The 20,882-nt window shown below is 41.3% G+C and overlaps 1 protein-coding gene across 4 annotated transcripts in view; it reads left to right on the top strand.

Annotated features, from left to right (window-relative positions):
* The window catches only part of STON2 (stonin 2), a 78,454-nt gene that overhangs the window by 47,306 nt on the left and 10,266 nt on the right, over positions 1 to 20,882 (top strand). For all 4 annotated transcript variants that reach the window (XR_014317570.1, XR_014317571.1, XM_082761113.1 and 1 more), the window contains one exon: positions 16,029 to 17,864. Coding sequence is in view for 2 of the 4 variants with exons in the window: in XM_082761113.1 (XP_082617239.1) it covers positions 16,029 to 17,864 (1,836 nt within the window). In the remaining 2 variants the exon portion in view is untranslated. The remainder of the gene's footprint in view (positions 1 to 16,028; positions 17,865 to 20,882) is intronic.

Genomic DNA, 20,882 nt, shown 5'->3' with positions numbered 1-20,882 from the left:
GGCTTTCACCACAGCTAACCTGCTCCAACCCAGCGCCTGAAATCTGTGTCCGCTGCCTCCCCCATCTAAAGGGGACACCCCTGATCCCTGGCATGGCAGCCCTGCCTCCTCCGCTTGGCGGGTGGAGGCCAAGCAGGGGTTAACATCTCTTCCTCTTCATTAACCTCTGTGCAGTGGGCTGCAGCCCCCGTGGTGGCCCTGCCACCAGCCTGGGTGCCGCTGCCTCGGCATTCACCCCGCTGCTATAGCAACAGGTTGGAAATTCTTCTGTCCGGCCATCCATCCATCCCGCCTCCCTTCACAAACGTCTGCTCTGCAGACAGCTTTATTGTCTGCCCGCCGGTCTCTTCCCATGAGCTCCCAGCCAAGCAGCTTCTTCCCAAAGACAAAAGGCCCGGCACAAAGAAGGGACTAAACAGGACTACATGTTTAAAGGGAAATTAAAAAAAAAATCCTTAAGTTATGTTTTAACTATAAGGGAGAGAGAAGGAAAATAATTCTGGCTTCTCCTAAATGATGGTTCATGAAGGAGGAGAGGGGGCATAATTAGGTTTTGCTGGGATTCGGTAATTGCTTCCTGATGCCTCATGAAACTCTTTACAAGGAGCATGGCTCGCCCACAGGGCTCTGTGGCACCGTCCTTCCCCCAGCAAGGTCAGGCTGCTGCCATCCGACAGCTGCTCGGGTCCTATGGTCAAAGAGTTGGGTTTCAGCCCGCTTTAGGGGTGATCCAATTTTCATATCCCAAATGATGGGCTGTGTTGATGCTAAGGCACGGTTCTGTTCGTGTCAAGGTCAGAGGGGTCAGCCCCGGGTTCAGCCACGTGCCAGGTACGTATCTTGTTTTCCAAGGCCGCCCCCTGATGTTGTGGTGCACAGATGATGGGGAAATTTAGGGGGGAGGATAGTGCTGAGTTAGTAAATACGGGATTTAATCTTCCAAGCTGTCAGCGTTTATAAAGCACTGAAATTCTGGTTAAGTAAACACACTCCCTTCCAGTACAACCTCTTTGCCTGTCCCAGACAGAAACGCACTTTCATGAAGCCACAACAAGGGCAGAATTCTCCTCCATGGTTTCAAGTGGTCAGAAACACATTCCTTAACAAAGCCTTTGAGAAATACCATTTCACATGAATTTAAATTAGTGCTTTCTGTAAGGTGCATCTCCTTGTCCACGGGACCAGGCTGTTTGTTTCCGACATTTGTCCTCAGTGTGACCTAGGTGTGTGGCTGGAGCCTGCCAACTGCAGCCCCTGGGGAGAGGCAGCCCAGATTACAGATTACATCATCTTCCTAAACCCAGTAGATGTTTCTTCTTCACTTGTTAACCTAGTGGAAGTCAGCTGATGGTATGTTTTCATCTGACCTCTATTTCTGGCACCTTACCCATACCATATCCAAGTAAGTCAGTGGGCAAAAAAGAAATCCCCCCCCCCATTTCCATGTTTAAAAAAAATATAAATAAATAAATAAATAAATAAAAACAAAAAAAAACCCTTTTCCTTGGCAGTGCTCAACTTATTTCTTGAAATCTTAAAATATAACACTCACTGAAGCAGGCATTCTTGTCCATAGCAGTGTTGCTCTTTTTGGTGCAACTAGGCAGTGCCACGGCTTAATAAAGCTGCTGCAGGGTGCTTTCATGATGTGTTAAGTATCTGCTGGACATTCATTTTTGAATGTTTGTTTGATTTTTTTATAGGAATAAATTGCTAATTATTTTTCAGTTTATAGTCTGTGTACCTTTCTTTTCACGCTCAGTAGTTAAAGTCCTCTTATCATCCCATTATCACACGTTTCTCATTTCTCTAATCACTGTTGTTTCCTTCTGGCAGACCTCAACTCTTTCAGGGCTCTTCTGCAAAATCTCACATGGCTTCAGAAAGCCGTGCTTTGTTTAGAGGGCACAGCAGCTGTGGGGCCCCTTTTGTTTTCCTTCCCATCCGTCACTTTCTGTGCTCAGCCCTTGTCTCTCACGGGCCACCAAATCAGCTATGCAGCGCTGGAGGGACTTTCTGCTTCGCCTGATGAAGACAGTAAGGTTTTCCCATCACGTTCTCCTTTTTTTTTTTTTTTTTTTTCTTTTCCCTCATCTTGTCCTATACCCTGAAGACATGCTAAGTCTCTTCCATATTTCAAGAATGCAGTAGTTTCCACTGAGCTTCCTATGGTATAGTGAGTACAGAAATTGCCCTGATACTGTCAGAGCCATGCCCCATCCAGCCTCTACCCTGCCTGATTCCTAGTAACTACTGCTTCAGGACAGAAATTTTCAGTATTCCTTGTTTGTCACCTTCAAAGCTGACAGTTTGTTCTCTCGTATGTGTGTCTGTATGTGTGTGTGTGTGTGTGTGTATACACATATGGCGTGGGGCTAACTTCTCATACCTTACTGAGATGGTGAGCATTTTGGGTCTCTTGTTTACTTCTCCACAGGATTATTTCAATCTTTTCTGCCCTTTGTTTCTATCTTGCTAAGAAAAAGAGGTGACTTGGCTAAGCCGGAGCTGAATTCCCCTCTCTGCACCCCCATCAAAAGAATGCAGAGCATCATTTGGGAAAGAAAGAGGACATAGAGCTTCAGCTACAGGCTACACAGTGTGTGAGGGGCTGGGGGGAGGGAAGCAGAGACTTAACTGTAAGAAAAGAAATCATCAGAGCCGGTAAGTTGTACAGAACTAGCATAAGGGAATTGGGGCCTTTTCTAGCATGTGTTTTACCCACAAGCAGAGCTATAGCTTGGAGGGAAGATGCCAGCTAGAGATGGGAAGATGGGAAGTTAAAATTCATGCAGAGAGGAAGGAAGCATGGGTTTCCTTTTCACTTCTCACCACAGAGTGCTACGATAACATTATGGGTCACTTTCCCTTCTGCTTGCTTGGGTCTCTTTTGGTCAGACTCTCCTTTAACAGTAAGGCCCAAGCCTTTCTCTTCTCTGGACTAACACCAGCATGGCCCAAGGGAGTGTGGAAGGACTGGGTTGTTGGATCGTTGCTGTTTGGCACTTTTGCGCGTGACCCTAAATACCCTGTGTACTGTGGTAGCTACACACACACATACAAAAGGGAAAAACAAAACTTCAGATGACATAAGAAAGATAATAGCCCAGTATTGGGTTCTGTTCATTTCCTGCAATTGTGAGTAGCTGCACAACAGCTGGGCCTTTTTGGTGGGAGCCTGAGCTGAAGGAAAAGTCCCAGGCCTGGAACGGGTGAAGGCGTAAAGGGGGGAATGGCCTCAGTGAGAGCAGTATGTCGCAAAACCAGCCATTCCCTCCAAACAGCCTCCTGGAGTGGTTGGCAGCTACCTTGAGGTTGGAGATGAAGTGCTGATTGTATCGTGGGATGGTAACAGGACTCTAAAACTGAGTCCTGCCTTATACCAGGAGTAGTTAACTAACATATATTTAGATGAATGTGCTGACAAGTTTCCTGTATCTTCTGTTATCCTTGGGAATCCTTGCATTATGCATATATGAAGGTTGAGCTGGATCAGCTCCATTTGTTTCCAGAGTTGGCAGAAGTTGTCTTAGTGTGGTTGTCAGCCTGGCAGGGCAGACATGAACTGTGGTTGCTGATACAACCGTACTGTTAGAAATACTTTCCAAGGCAGCTCTTGTAATAACACTATAAATTTTCTGGATGGACAAAAAATGAGAGTGAGTCTTTAAGTGTCACAGTAAAGGAGGGTGAAGTTAGGTTACCACAAGTGGGAATATTTCTTCTTCTTGTGGCCTGTCTCCCTAAAACATTCTTGCTCAGCATATATCCAAAACACATCTTTAAAGGCCTCAGGAGGTGAAAACTGTCTCTGCAGAGCCCCTACTCAACCCTGCAACTGCTTCAGCAAGAAGCAAGTTTATTACAAATTCTGGGGACAAACTTGTAGTTTATTTCAGAAATAAACTGGTATCTGTCTGTCTGTAACAAGAACATTTCAGTTACTAATATAGCAAGAATTTGTTTTCCAAGGTCTCTCTACTGCTTGGAAACTTGAGGGTTTCTCTCAGTATTTTCACTCAATGCAAAGCTTTTCTTGTTGGGGATATCTGAGCAACTCCATAGGCCCTACTTTTGTCACCCTAATTTCTATCTCAGCAAATATTTAGGTCTTTTGGGTACACAGTTCACAGGAGCAGGTGTAAACAGTCCTTGTGACCTTACCACCATAGGGTGAGGAGCAGCCACATGTTCTCTTCACAGTCCTGGCAAAGTTCCCAAATCTCTTCCTATTTTATAAATGTTCTCCAGCCACCTGACCACTTGATCTCACTGTCTCAGGCCTTTCTTTGTCCTCCTTGCTGTCTACCTGAAGCAAAATCAGGCAGGAATTTGGTCGGTTGGTTGGTTTTTCTAACAAAAAGATAGGGATATTTTATGTATGTTGTTGCTGTATAAGAACATGTCTACCAGAACATAATTTCTACTGTTCTAAAATTCTGCAGAGCAGTTGCTTTCAAAAATGACTATATTTCAACACACTAATAATAATATGGTAATTTCCAAATTATCACCATCAAGACCCAATAAAAGGTATTCTTTCGAATTGTGATCAGTTTTTCCCCAGTTAATATTAGGTCAGTCTTGGCAGAGGGAACCATGCCATATACTCTCTCCCTTTCAAACAAATAGCATTTGTCATGCTGAGATCTCAGGAGAGTGTATTGCTGACTGGAACTAGAGTCCGTTTTTGGCTTACCTCCCATATTTTTGGTGGAATACTTCTTGCTTGTAAATGCTGTGGACAGTGCTCTGCTTCTCAGTCTCGGGGAGGAACAAAAGTAGGAAACAAATTTCTCCTTTCAGTTCACAGAGAGTCCTGTACTTAAGCATCCAGCCTTTGGTCCCAAAGCCATATACTTACTGCAGCTTCTCCACCTTTCTATTTGCTTACATCCAGATATACCTACGTGCAAGCAGCAGGTGTATCTGTGCACAAGTAGCCAGTGCACAAGGAAATGCTTTGGCATGGCGTGCATGAGTTCAGTTTTGCTCAGCCATGGCCTATAGCTTCTACTGTCTCCAGTTGTCTTATTCCCTAAAGGAGTTCCCTTGCTTATTCCATATATCCTGCAAGGTGCCTAGAAAGCCCACAAGCTTTAATATGAGTTATGATCTATTCATTAAAGAAACTTGATAATGGCCAGTAACACTTTCCATCATACTAATATTTTTGCTTTGCTACAGAGAGAAAATTTGCAGAACAGAGGGCATAAATTGCTTATTGAAGGTCACTTGGACAATCACATAGTTCAGATTACCACTTAGGCCTTTTGTACCTACCCATTCCTGTATCATATCTTTTGCATCATGCTGCTTCTCACGCACCTGTAATTATCACCATTTGTCAAGGGTGGAGGTGTTGCTTTGGTTGATTCTCAGTGACATCTACATGGATCAGGCATTACAGACAGATCAAGCTGTTTCCTCACACTATTTCTAGCTAGTCTCCTTAAGTCCTTTCTGTTAAGTGGCAAAAATTCCTCTTGGAATTAAAAACAAACAAACAAACAAAAAACCTGCACATGATCTTGTTATAGCTCTTATCACATTTGCAGTGAGCACCTCATTCATAAAACTGCAGCCTGGAGGTCCTGCATGCTTTCGGTCAGGAAGGACTGGCAAAGCTGGCTACCTGCACATAGTTATATGTCCTTCTCTGTACTTTAAAACAAACAAAAATTGTTTGCATAAGTTACAGGGGAAAAATACTAGCATAAGCTTCAAGCAGAAGTAGACTATGTTGCTGTGGATATAGATGAGACCGGAGTGTGCTCCTTTGCAGTCAGAGGTTATGTTGCTTAATGGGACCCTATTTATGGAATAAATCTGTCTTTGCAGTTAATCACGCAACTAAATTATTAAAACACATAGCTGAAGTTTAAGTTTGCACAGAGCCTTACATTAGCAATTGGGAAATGTCTTTTTTTTTTTTTTTTTTTTTTTTTTTTTTTATAATAACAGCAATGGCATAACTTGTAAATCATTTTGATATTGCTCAGGGTAGCAGCAGTGTATAAACATGAGATTACCTCTTGCCCGGATAACTACAGATATGTAGACAAATCTGGCAGACAGAATCTGAGCTGCTGACTTGATATGATATAAAACTTGATCCTGGGAAATGCCTTGGGTGCTGGAATCAGGAAGTTAGTGCTACTATTTTTAAAGTTGTGGGGAGCCAAAAACATTGGGCAATAATGCATTTTGAAGATGTAAAATATAAATGTCTGGTTTTTTTCTCTTTGCCACTTCAGTTTTTTCTCTGCAGTTAAGAGATTGAAATCTTTGTATGTAAATATAAATTTTACTTTTGTACCATTTTATATCAGTCATTAAACAAAACATATCCCTCCTCTTCCTGATTTACCTTGTCCTGCCTCCTCCAAAATGATGTGCAGATTTGGACATCACTGTTCATTTTTGTAAGCAGTGAATTGAGCACTGGTACAGGTTTATTCGACTATGTACTGACCTTTTTTTGCTAGAGAATCGGCACTATACTGGGCAGATACCTGGCTTCAGTGATACAGAAACTGCCCAGCTAGACACCAGAGGTCAGCCAGCTATTTCACACTGACTACCAAGTTGTCCTCAACTGGTGTTACCTTTTGTGGCTGCTACCAGTACAGTTTCTGAACAGATGGACTAGCAGTAGCAAACCTGTTTCAGACATCTAATGCACATAATGGTGCATTAAAGGCACGCTGTCTTTTGGTCCCATAACTTAATGAGACGGTGTGTTGCTTTGCAATCAGAGGTTATGTTGCTTAGTGGGATTCCAAACTCTGAGAGGATCCATCAGCTGGCACATTTCTGCTTGCAGTCTGCCACTGCAAATATCAGGCTTATCCTGCATGGTACTGTCTCAAGCTCTGAAGACAAAATGTAAGAGATTTGCAAACCTTTGCATTTTGTTACCAGTCCATTACTGGATTTTCACTGTCATAAAAATATGACAGAATGGCATGCCTTATCGTCTGCGTACGAGACTTAAATAACTGCTCTTTGGAAAGGAGAGCTTGTTCAACACATTCTGCCATCAGCTCCTGCAAGATGGAGTGGGATTGTCTTTTCATGTTTAGGATGGGCTACAGATCTGTTCTACTTACCAAATATCACAGACTTCCTGAAACTTCTTGGGCTACCAGTAGCTTTCTCTTTCCTTATTAGCATTCAGAGTATTGCTCCACAAGCTCTATGTTCTCACTCAGTACCAGTTGCACTACTGAAGTGTATGCACTATGTACTGCTGAGATTGAACTCAGAGAGGGAAGTAGACTTCTGTGGGTAGAAGCAAAGTCCAAAGTATGCTTAGAGGCAAACTGTCATCAATTATCTTAGCCAACATACTTTGAAAGGAACTGCTTTTTAAAAATGTCATGCCTGCGTCTTCCGTGGTTCTCATTTGTTCCTTTTTCTCCTTTTGGATTAAAAAAAAAAAAAAAAGTGTAAAGTAATTCATTCTTCTCCAGAAAACCTGTCATTCTCAGACTGATCCCTCTGTTGAACCAGGTTTGGCTTTGGCTTTGTGTTTCCCAGCTCTGCTCTGTCCCCTCACATACATTTGGCTAGGCTTTGTTTAGCCTAGCCAAACTGGGAGCCTAAGTATTCCACTGGTAGTAATAATGACTAAGACTGGGGTGTAGTCATACTTTTGGTAACCTCTGGACTGAGCACACCTTGCTGAAAACAAAGCTAGATGACAGAGCAGTAAAAATATGTAAGTCGCATCCATGCTGTGTCTTCAAGGATGGAAATGAAGTTGCTTTGTAATAGTTCATGAATCATGCATGTATGCTTAGTTGCTAAGGTGTTTGCTTTATGAGTATATTGTGTTTGTTTAATAGAAATAAGTTCTAAGGAAAACCAAATTTATTTATTTTTTAAATGTTCTCTCCACCACTTATCTAAGATCTGTTCATAACTCAGCTCAAATGATTCCTAGTCATAAACCCATGGTATTATGCCACATATCTATTGTGAACTCTGTGAACAGACATTGTCTTGTCTAAATCTTGTAATGATCTTAAAGACTTCCTCTAATTATATTAGTCTTAATGTACCACCTTCTGGCCAGCTAATGGAAGCACATGAACTGATCTTCGTGAAAAGCGTGTGCTTTCCAGATCTGTGGCTCTCAGAAGGGTTTAAATGAAACAGCTTTCTTTTCTGGAAGAGTTTTTGGACCCATTCCCTACCATTGTTTCACAAGTGTAAAAGAAGAGCTCCACTTTCTTTACAAAGTAGCCTTTTTTACTGAAAAGAAAAGCAAAGAAACCTGCTTCCAAGTGATAAATATTTTTTCCTGAAGTACGTAATGTCTCCTAGCTACCTCTATAAAAGTTTTGTTCCCTTTTAGAATTCTTTATTGCTGCTAACTAGTTTGAGCCAATAGTCATCTGTGATTTTATGAGATAAATTATAACTAAATTAATTGCATTGCTCTCATCTCCCAGATAACATTTCATTTAAGGAACTTTCAAATATGTTTAGCTTTCTAATACCAGAAAATTCTTCCACTGCAGTATTATCTTCTTCCCACAGTCTTGAGAGTGACTGATAGAGACCCTATAGGGACTATGTGCAGTGACAGTTTCATCAGGCTTCGATAAAATAGCTAGTGTTCTTCTTATATATCCAGGAGGCAAAAGGCTTGGATATGAACTTCAGCCAGGATTTTAAACTCTTAATCAATAAACATATAAATGTGTTGGCAAAAGCTGTAATAATGATAAATATTGTTTACATGAAGCTTTAATGTTGCTAATGTTTATTGAGATTGTAATAAAGATTTAAAATCTTTTGGAGATGGTCTCTAACTGCAGTTGTTTGTGCTATTTTCTGTAAGGAAGGAAGAAAGATGCAAAGCAAGGAGAACTTCTCAGAGAAGTTGGGTGCTTGCTTGAAATGAATTCAGTTCGTGCTCCAAGGAGGAATGATAATATATACTTTTTTTTTTTTTTTTTTAATTTCTTCAGAGTGTTAGGCCCTTTTGCCACCTTTGTCTTCTACTTTCACATTTTTCATCTAGCGAATCCCAAAAGTGAAAGCTAGTAAACAATTTAAATTAGTAAGAATTTTCCTTGGTAATGTAAATGCTTATAGTGACTATTTATATCTACTTTTTATTCCATTGTAGGAAGGAACTGACCTGGTACCTTGTTTGAGGAAAAAATACCAATATATATTTAGGATCAGAGTTAATATTTAAGTGTTTTACAGTTTCTCAGAATCTTTGGCATGACCCACAATTTTAGAAACTAAACCCCAAAGTTTAAAAAGTCGTCATGTAATTCCTACTTGACATGAAGATCTAACAGTTTCCTCAAGACACTAACAACCTTATCCATGACCTGCATGAACTATGTCTAATTTGGAATCTACTGTTAAAGTGATAAATGTATTATTTGGAGACTCCATCTTTCCTCTGCCTGCTGTGGCCTCAGGCACATGGGCAATTATATTTCAAAACTATACATCTTATTTTTGCTGCAATGTTTTAGTGATTTCTCGATAAGTTATGGTTTTGTTCTACACTATATATAATTCTTTTTAAGAGTGTTTGTAGAAATTCTAAGTGTTTTCAGACTAAAACCTGAACAGTATATTTGGAAAACACATTTTCTAACTATAGTTATCTGCTGGTAGGTATCTAAAGTACCAGTTTCATGCACTAGGTGTGTTAGAGATCCTTGGTTTTGTTTTAAGACTACACAGATCCATTCTGGTTATCTAATTTACTGAGCAGTTCAGGCTGCTTTGTAAGAAACTTTTACAAAGCTCCAGTGATACCTGAGAGCAGGTGGCATACCTGAGAGATCTGTAGAAGGAAAAACAGAGTTAACTGTACATAGATTTTGAGTTGCTGAAATATTGTTCCAGTTACTCCGTACCATGTCTGAAATGCTTGAGCTTTGTTTCATAAGCTAGAATTTAACTACTCAAATATAACACAATGAAAATATTGAGTACTGTTAAATTAAATCGTGCCAGAAAGTTCTAAGTTGTAAACTAATTTTGTTACCTTGAACATTTTCTGTACTCAGTGTATAATGACAGGGCACTGATTGAATTTCAAGCTTAATGAATTTCTTCAATTGAGTGAAGACAAACAGAAGAAAGCAAAACAAGTGAGACAAAAAAGGCTCTCAGGTAGCATCACACACAGCTGGTTGCAATGATGCTTCCAGCTGCAACTACCACTGTTCCTCTGGGTAGTCTGATATTAGGTAGACCCAATGGCTGCAACAGGCTCAGTTGCTGGGAGGATGGTCTCTTCCCTCTCTAAGTCGGTGTCAGCAAAGGAGACATGAGGCAAATAATTCAAGGCAATGAAGCACAGCAAGCACCAGTGCCTGAAGTGCAGTAGTCCTACCTTCCCATAAATCTGTAAGTTTCTGTAGATATAGAATAATAAGAAAAAGTCACAGTATCAACAAAGTCCATAAAAGCAATGCTGACCTCTAGGGTCCTTTAGGGTGGTACATGAAGATGGTCCCTTTCAGCAGCTTTCCTGCAGTATGAGGGCTGCTGCAATCCAGCTGTAAGAGGCTGAGTCATAATCTGCTTGTATTTTATCTTCAGGTTAGTATCTGCATGATGGCTTACATTTAAAATGAAATATAGCAATTCTTATAAAGATTAGAGACTCATGGGGCTGAATTAATTGAGCATAGATGAAATTCATTGTGTTTTAAATAGAGCTGGAAGCTCTGTGACATAACTTCTTTGTAACTTCAGATGATTTAACTTCTTTTAATGATTAAACTTCTTCTAAGACTTGTGATGAATTTGCAGTAGTTAACTAAGCAAGAGGGATCACATTTAAATAGTCATTAACCCACTGCTGGGAACAAACCATTCAGTACTTGAGATTAGAACTGCTGCAGATTTGGGATAGAACGACACTAGGTTTAATCAGGCCATCAATTGACATGGCCTAAAACTAGATACCCAAGTTCAAACAGATGTAGTGATAGAATATGACAGAGTACAGTGAACTGAAAAGTTATCTATGGACGAATCCATTCAACATCATCTGAGAAGCCTGTCAGGTGGGAGGAGGAAGGATAAGAACAGGACCCATAGAGAGCAGGTCTGTGACTTGAGTCTCATCTTGTACCTGCCAGTTACTCAGTCTGTGATGATTTTGAAATACCTCTTTAGCTGTGCTGTAAAGTATCAAGTTAAAAACATGACTTTTAATTGACAGTTCAGCAAGCTGGAGAACCAGATTGCTGTGAAATTTTGTATGTGATGTGTTCAGCAGCAGCAGTAGAGGGCATGGAGTAGAGGGCAGTAGAGGGCACTCATCTCTTTCACACATCAGATCTTGCAGAAACACCCAAAATCTGCAGAAACGTTTATAAAACATCCCATCCAGCCTGCTGGGTGTTACTGCTCAAAGGGTTCAAGGCTTTCTGACCCCCTCCCCCCCAATAGTCCTAACCCATGAAGGGGTGATTGCCTCTTCTCCTGTCTCCAAAGTCTATTGTGTATCTCATGGACAGTGTCCTGCAAGCTGGGAGAGATCATTTCCAAGTACTCCCTGAACATTACCATGTGCTGACTGATAGCATAGTTACACAGGAAACATATGGAGGTAATAACTGTTATCCTCGCAGGGATATCGTATCCTCTGAGTAAAGCAACAGGTAGTAACTTCCCTTTGACAAGACACCTTTGGTGCTTTGGGTTGCAGATTCTTAGAGATAAATTCCATTGTGCTTTTGTACTGTAGCCTTGTTTAGTGACATCGCTAGAGAAATTTTGACTGATGTCTGCAGCAGTAACACATCTGCCATTAGCAGAGCTGTGATAAACAGGAAAGCTTGATAAAGCATGTCGGGGTTCACAGTGTCTGCCAAACTTGAAACACTTCACAAGTGCATAGAAAAATCAGAAATATCTGATGAACCAATTTATTGGTTTATAACTTACATGGCATTTGCACACTTACACTGTGTGAGGTAAACATAGTCATTTCAGACAAAATTTGGCATAAGCGACAGATGCTTTATTTAGATTTTAGAATAAAACTTGCATTAACCTTTTCAGAACATAAACTATCCATTTTTAATTGTCTTGAGTTATGAGGTAAGGGTTTAATGATTGAACAGGGGAAGAACTGGGTCTTTTCCTTCTAGACTAAAATTGTGACATGCCCAGTAGTGTCTGGAAGTCCTAGAAATGTGCTGGATACTGTAATATCTCCCAGATTCTATTTCTCTGCACTTTCTGCTTTTCTATCATTGCTTAGGATACAGAGACTGCAGTTTTTGTAATTGGCATCCTCTTGGCCTGTCTGATCTTTAAAGGCCAAGTCTGAAGTGCTGTCTGCTGTATACCACTGCCTTTGTTTGCGTTGTTTTCCCAGCAAGAGTCCTAGGCTAGATTGAGCTATGCCAACAGAAAATTTAGCAATGCTTACGTTGTTCGAGGGTGTTAGCTCCAGTAAGAAAGAGCGTATCCATTGGAAGTGGTGACCATACTGAGCCCATGCCTGTGCTGTGGACTGAAGTGTAAACTAGAGCTATCTGAGTTAAATGTAAATTAATTTATGCAGGGAAAAGAAATAGGCATGCCATGAAGCTCCAAGATAATTTCTGTCAAGAGGCAGACTAGACAAGTACTTTTGAAAATCCAGGAGTTTGCTCAAATCCATTCCTTAAAGTAGTAGTGTTATCTGCCTTTGTTTGACATGTCTGCAGTGCCTTCAGATCTTCCTTCTTCTGGGGCACATTTCTCTCACAGTTTGCAAGGTATCAATGTCCTTTAACAGGTGGATGTGTGTCTTCCCCCCAGGCGTAAGTAAGGTGATACCACCTGGCGACATGGGCCCCAAAAAACGAAAAGATGAAGCAACAAAGAGAACCAAAGCCTTCTCTCCTTGTAGCCAGTCACAAGAGATTGATCATAGTGAAATGTTTGACATTCATTATAACATAATACAGTTCTCCAGTTTATCTAATGGAAACGATTAAACATTTTGCTACTGAGCACTTGTAAAGCCAACTAAACATTAGGAGGCCTTTGGATGGAAAACAAACAAAAAACTTGCGATGCTGCTTGGCATTTTATTGCTCTCCAGGAATTTAAGTTTGCAAATTAGTTTATAGTTTCTTAATGATATTCAGGCATGTATGTGGTAAGGCACAGCCAGTACTGGTTGGAGGCACCCCTTAGGTGAGGAAATGATGGGGAGACACACAGAAGATGCACACTGGAAAGGGAGATAGGTTTCAAAGTCATTTGTTTAGGAAAGCAAAATTGGTCAATCAAGAAGGAAAAAGCACAAGCTCCGGTTTGGTCACTTCTTCCTTTTTTTTTTTTTTTTTTCCTTTTTTTTTCTTTTTTTCTTTTTTTTTCTTTAATGCAGATCTAACCCTTCTTAGTTAGGAACCACTCTCTGGTTGCAAGACTGTTTGCACCCTGTCAGCAAGCCATCTTCTTGATTTATTTTCTAGAAAGGAATTTTAAAACACTTAAGAAAGCAGAGCAGTAAAGCAATGAGCTTAGCTGTTCATCTGAGGAATTGCTTTCTTAAGTGCCCTCTCACAGAACTACTGGTGTGTGGCCAGATTGAAGGACATCTGTGCTTTAAACATTATCATCTGTGTTCAGGAACTTATCAAAAGTCAAGATGAGAAAAACCTCAAATCATTGTCTAAGCCAATGCCTGGCAATGTCAGAATTTTTCAACGCGAGATATTTGCCTTTGCAGCAGAAGTTCCAGTATTTCTCTTGGGATATACATGTTATTTCATCTAGCCCTCCAAAGAGAGAACTTAGGATGCTTAGGTGCATTAGTATATTATTATTTTTACCTCCCTACTATTAGTCATATTTTTACAGACAAAGCTAAAAAACTGTCTTTTCTAGAACCACCTCTGTAATCTTCAAATATTTGTAAACCCAACCATATGGCTCTTTGGCAGCAGAAGAATGTACTTTTGATTTTAGTTTGAGGAGGAAAGATTATTTCAGTTCCCAGATTTGATACTTCCATATACCAATTCAAATAACAGTTTATTGATTTTTCTATAAAATATAATTATGTAAATGTTTACATTTACAAAACCATCTTCATTTAATGTGGTATTTCTGGGTATCTCAATCAAAACAACAACAGCAAAAAAATGTTTTATAAAACTTGTTTGATTTCTAAAGAAATGTTGTCAGGTGAATTTTGTGTGTTCTTTTATATGGACTCTAAAGGAGGTCTGCTCCTCTGCCTCTCTCAAATTTACCTGAAGTGTTAATACTTTTGTGGAGTTGTACTTGGTTTCTGCAATTCAAAAGTTAAGATACAGGAAAGGGGAAAATAATAACTTCAGGCAGGGAAAAGGTTCTGAATAATTAAAAAAAAAAAAAAAAAAAGAATTTCTTAATACTCTTAAAAAACCCTGATGTTGTTAACACAGGACTATTAGAAGTCCAAAAGAAATTTATGTTTTTTATGGTATTTCTGGGAAAACGTTAAAAATGTGACTTTCTTATCACATCCTTCCATTGCTTTTGCTTTGCTTCAGAAAACTACATGCTTGATGACCAAAACACTGGAAAGGCATGAGACAACATAGAAGGTATCGGTGTGGACGTGAGGATCAGAACAACATCAAACTAGTCTTGCTGGCTTTTTCTTAGTATTTTCTGTTGCTCGCTTTAGGGTGTGGTTGTGAAGACAATCTTTTTTCTTTTTTTTTTTTAACCCACAGATATATTTATAATCTTGTGGCAAAACTTAATAAAGGACCCACTGCTATACCCAGTGGTGTAACTAGCAGCAGGGACTACAGCTAGGTATTGTACAAAGCTAGAAGTGAAAGGTCAGAGCTGAGAAGAAAATCTGAGAATCTGAGATAGTGCCACTTCTTGTCCAATATGCTTTCTAATGTATGGATAGCCTGTAGAAGCAGAATCTGTTCTTGTTATGGCTTTGTTATTATGTGACTTGAAAAATTGTTTTCATTCTTCTTCATATAATATTCACAATTATAATAACCCCTAGACTGCTCATTTTGAGGACAACTCTGATTCATCAGCCCAGTGGGAAGAAAACAGGAAGAAAAACTCTGAACTCTGAGAAATGATGGTCATTTTGGAAAACACCTTATTATTGCTGCAGCTATCTCCTCCAGAAAGAGCTGGGACTGAAATAGCACAGTATGATGCTGGCTTCTGGGGAGGTATCTTGGCAGAGCCCAAGACAAGAAGGAGAAAAGTGGTCAAGGGTGCTGTGTCCTGACAGAGGGTGAGGACAGCTTCCACAATACAAGTCTAAAACATCTTCCCTTATCCTAATGTAAGTTTTTAGATCACAACTTCTCCAAGGGGTTTTACAGAGACATCCCAGGACTATTAGACTATTTCCCACAGTGCAAGCCACAAAGCATCTTTGCTGAACACATTTAGAGTAAAAATGCCACCTAGGCACCTTTTATAGTGCCTTCACCATATCCCCATGTATTTTTGTCATAATAGTAAACACGTAGACAAGTGTGTGGGGATGGAGTGATATTCCTCAATGTTCATTCCCTCTTCCCACAAAATTCTTCTCTAAAGCAGAGTAGTGGGGACAGAAAGAAAAAAAAATGAACAAGGAAGAGAGAACAAAACAGACAAATGACAAAAAATAGGTGAAGAAAGTCAAAAGTGAAAGTTTCGAGAAGGAAATTTAAAAATATCACTACAACACATGGGATGCTTCTTTTTTAGGTCATTATGTTGGAATGAGATCTGAGAGATACAATCATTGCTCTCATTCCTTCTAAATTTCTTCCTGCTTTCCTTTTCTCTGTTCTACTGTCCATTTAAAAGTGGGTGAATTATTGATTATTAATTATTGACTGATTCTGCAGAATTTTATCCAAGTCTTTTGACTGTCTTTCTTACCCAGCGTACGAATAGGCCTTTCTTGAGCATGCAAAATATTGTGCAGACTGTGCTTTTCTTTTAGTGGAGAGAATAAGCTAACTTCAGAATAATTAGCTGAAATTTCCTCCCCTCCCCTCTTTTTTTTAAAGACAATTCCTCATCTCTCCAGGAAGATGAAGAGGTAGATATGGAGGCTGTCAACTGGCAGCTGAACAACACCTCCATGAATGGGCATTCTGCTACCCCAACCACAGTTCGTTTTCCCAGCTGGGTGACTTTTGATGACAATGAAGTCAGTGGTTCACCGCAGAATCTTTCTCCCTTGAAAATAGACACTTCACCTGCAGAAACACAGACTCCAGATGTTAACTTTAACCTCACTGCATCCTTTAAGAAAAGGGAACGTCCTAAAAGCACATTGGGTGACCTCTCCAAAATTCAGAAACTCGATCTCTCCTCCTTAACCAAGTTGCCTTCTGTTGAAACACCACCTTGGAGTGCTACTAATCCCTTCCTGGATGAATCTCTTCGGGATGTCCAGCCCTCACCCATCAATCCATTCAGCTCATTCTTTGAGGAGCGAGACAGGCGTTCCAAAAGTTCTTCTGTCTCCAGTGCTCCAGGCAAAAGCCAAAGAGACTCTCTCATTATTCTCCATCAAGAACCCGATACCATCAGCTTCCAAGAGGCAAACAAAAGCGTAACACACACAGATGCTGTAGAGCAGCTGAAACAACTCCAGATTGGAGATCCAGATCGTGTGAGCAGCCCTACCTTGCCTGATGATGACCCCATGATGCCCTATGATCTGGATGCTGCTTTATTTAACCTGGCACCATCTCGGCCAAAGGATGGATGGCCAATGATGCTCAGGATCCCAGAGAAGAAAAATATTATGTCATCCAGGCACTGGGGACCAATATACGTCAAGCTGACTGACAGTGGATATCTACAGCTTTTCTATGAGAAAGGACTGGAGAAACCTTTCCGGGAATTCAAACTGGAAATTAATCATGAGATTTCAGAGCGCAAACTCCAAAACTATGATGAGAATGGAAGGATACACAGCGTGCGGTTGGACCGCACAACCTACAAGGAGAAAAAGAAGTATCAGCCTAAACCAGCCATTGCTCACACAGCAGAGAGAGAGCAAATCATCAAGCTTGGGACTACAGATTATGAAGACTTCCTTAGCTTCATCAGTGCTGTGCAGGACACACTGATGAACTTGCCAGCCTCATCAACAGATCTGAGCACGGTGGGACTAAACTATCAAGAGGAAGAAATCACTGTTGATGTTAGGGATGAGTTTCATGGCATCTTGGCCAAAGGAGACAGTGTGATTCTCCAGCACAGTGTGCTGACCCATATCTATGTTCTCAGCTTCCTTTCTGGCCTGGCAGAATGCAGACTGGGCCTTAACGATATCCTAGTCAAAGGGAATGAAATAGTTGCAAGGCAGGATATTATGCCCACTACTACCACTAAGTGGATTAAGTTATACAGCTGTCGGTTCCATTCATGTGTGGATGAGGATGTCTTTAATAACTCCCGTATTATCCTGTTCAACCCCTTGGATGCCTGCCGGTTTGAACTGATGCGATTCCGAACTGTCTTTGCTGAGAAAACTTTGCCTTTCACTCTGAGGACAGCAGCGAGCATCAACGGTGCTGAGGTGGAGGTGCAGAGCTGGCTGATGATGTCCACTGGCTTCTCCTCCAACCGTGACCCTTTAACTCAGGTCCCTTGTGAAAATGTGATGATCCGCTACCCCGTGCCCAGTGAGTGGGTGAAGAACTTCCGCAGGGAGAGCGTCCTGGGGGAGAAATCTTTGAAAGCCAAGGTGAACAAGGGGGCCAGTTTTGGATCAACCAGCCTGTCTGGTTCTGAACCAGTCATGAGAGTTACTTTGGGAACTGCCAAATACGAGCATGCCTTTAACTCCATTGTATGGAGGATAAACCGACTGCCTGACAAAAACTCAGGTGAGTGGTGTACACAATCTCTGCAGGAGTAAGCTTAAAGGAGTTATGTGTTTTGGAAGACAGGGAGTACTGGGTTAAAATACTGAGGTATAAGTCATTCTTTGTAGTGTATCAAATAACATAAGTTTGTTGCATATAGCATTTATCTTACCCTTAATTGCAGTAGTTTATACATCCTACAAACATTACTAACAATAAAAACATTTGGGATTTTCCAGATGCAAAAATATGCCTTCTGTCTCTGCTTTTATGAGTACACTATGGGACTTCTGTGTCAAACATTTCTATATGCTTAGCACTGCTGATGGAAGCAGGGCTCATTCAGGTAACATGCAAAGGCAAGACCCTATGCTATGTGACTGAATGACAGGACCAGATAATTTACTGTAGTGCCAGCACACATGATTCATTTTCCATGCATTTCCGTCCATTGCATTGCCAGTGCCTTGCAAACATACTGGTTCAGTGTTATATATTTTGACACATCTACAGCAACTAATCCCTATGAAGCGTCTAGAGTGAACAGTCATAAGAAGACAGAAGGTATTGTGTAACCATTACAGAAAAAAGTTTTGCAAATGTCAGTTCATGGCTATGTTTCTGCAATCAGTGCAGACAGGTGAACACAGCTTAACCCCAAAAATAGCAGCACGAATTCCACAAGTCTTTGTATTTCTTGTAACATGTTAATAATTAAACACTCAAGTAATATGAGCAAGCTACTGTTCCCTTTGGTTGTCCCCACTATTTGTTCACCCTGGGCAATAAAACTAGATAATTCAGGTTTATATTTATGCATAGTGAACTCTATTTCTTGATTTGTCTGATCTAAACAACTTTTTTACTAACTAGGTGTACTTTTTAGAATTAATGCTGTAGTATTGTAGCTGTGTGACTGGGTGGGTTTCTGTGTTTGGTGTTTCCTGAAAGAAAGTTCAGTGTTGCACCAGATCTGCCACTTTCTAAGGACAATTGTTTTCCCAAGTTTAAGCTATAGCATTAGCAAAACATTGATCCAAGTCTTCTAGTCCATTGGATCACGTTTCAGCCCAAGGACACCAGGTTATACTATTGGTTACAAATTTGGAGGGATATCACTGACAGAAGTGAGGGGTCTGTGCTTTCTGTAGTGCAGGGCAGAAAGAGAAAGAGTCTGGGAGCCTGAGAAATATTGCAATGAAAATTTAACCTCAGGCTGTGTATGAGCAATAACGTGCTTGTGAGGAAAATCTCAATGCACCATCTGTATAAGCTCTGGGAACGAGATGGTGTCAAAGTGGGCCTTCTGTGGCATCTTCTCTCTGTATACTGTATAGACCTTACAGCTGGGACAACGAAACTCTCAGACTTTAACACAACCCCAGAACTCGCCAGGAACAAACCAGGAAAAGAGGCAGAACTCCTGGCTCTGTTGCATCCTACAAGGTGATGCTGCCTTACCCACCACAGCCAGGAGAGAGATGTTTATCTGCAGCTCTCACTTCCTCACTGTTGTCGCTCCCAGTGTGAGGCTTTCCGATGCATACCCTGGGTCAGGGGGAAATGAAGCAGACTTGGCACTGCTGTTGGAGGCCTGCCACAGAGCATCTATCCATCAGTGTCACCACGCAGAACGCAGGGCTGTTAATATTTGTTTACATCCTGAGAGGAAGAGAGTGTCCTCACCCCTCCGGTCAGGCCAGATGTAATTTCAGGGAACGGAAAGGCCTTGCAAGCACTGTATTGGCCAGAACACACGGGGTATGTGAGAGGGAGGGAATCCCAGGGTGATGACAGGACACACTAAATGTAATTTAAATCCGATCTTGCCTCTCAAGGGCTATTTACATTTTTCCAAGTTCTGCTTGTTCCATGGCTTTCCTTACTTGAAGTAGATGGCAAACAAAGAGGGATGTAAATGGAACTGCTCGACACCGTTGATTTAGCAGGGAGAACTAGGGAGGTTTATTCCTGTTCCTCTTTAGAGGCACCAGAGCTAAAGAGCTGCTCTGGTGCCTGGCACTCCACAGCTGGAGAGAGGCAGCTGAGGGGGAAGGCTGCGGGCGGCCACAGTCCCCATCTCCAGCCTGCCTCCAGAGGCCACCCGAGCTGTCTGCACGGCCTGGGGGCATGTGTGTAGACGTGAAGCGAGTGACACCACCGGCCCTGGCCATGCCCTGCCCTGACAGTTGGTACCACAGCACTGCTGGGGACAACAGCGAGTCCCACCAGATGCTCACAGTCAAATTGCAGCATCCCAGCACCCGACTTGGTAAGAATGATTTCAGTGGCTTCAGTGTCTTACCCAAATGTTTTCTCTTTGTGCTTTCTAATGGGATGGGGCCCTTCGCACTCTCACTATAGGAACTTGTTATCAGCACTGTCTGTATTATTTTGTAGCCAAAGTGTCTGCTTATGACAAGAAATGGAAAAGCATATGACAAATGAAGAACTGTGTGTACTCTGACCATGAGTTGACCTAAGAAACAAATGGACTGCATTCTACCAAGCACATTGCTGAAATCCTTTCCAAAGTAGCTTGGTAAACTTGATTGCCCTTCTCTTATTCACAATTAATATAATCATAGCAGTTGATAAAGAAAGCCTATTTACAGGCTTTGCAGAGCTTCACTTGCAGCTGGCTGGGCTCCACATGTTGGTATTTTTTTTCAATCCACCAGCAGAATGTTAGGAAAACATCCACCCAGCCGCCGATCGTGGGAAAATGCTCTTCGAACGAGGCAGGGCTGTAACCTCTAAGCAGGGTCTGGATCTGGATATTTGAACTTTGGCCCATCTTGGCTGAGGATCCCAGGCATGCTGCCTGCAACACCTTCTGCCGTAGAGTAATTAAATCCTGTAACGCAAACATGTTGGAACATCAGAGGACGTTGGAACAGATTCCCTGCAATCACGGTAACCCATGTGTACCTGTGAGTTACATGATGAGATCCTTGATTGTCAGAATGAAATACTAGTAGTTCAAGGATGCAAGAGGCTCAGGAGAAAACCAGTCTGGTGATTTCCTCCTGATTTTAT

The sequence above is a fragment of the Aythya marila genome (assembly GCF_965140915.1).
Source record: "Aythya marila genome assembly, chromosome: 5".
Classification (NCBI taxonomy): domain Eukaryota; kingdom Metazoa; phylum Chordata; class Aves; order Anseriformes; family Anatidae; genus Aythya; species Aythya marila.
Note: the sequence above shows the minus strand (reverse complement) of the source record. Positions and strands in the feature narration are given on the sequence as shown.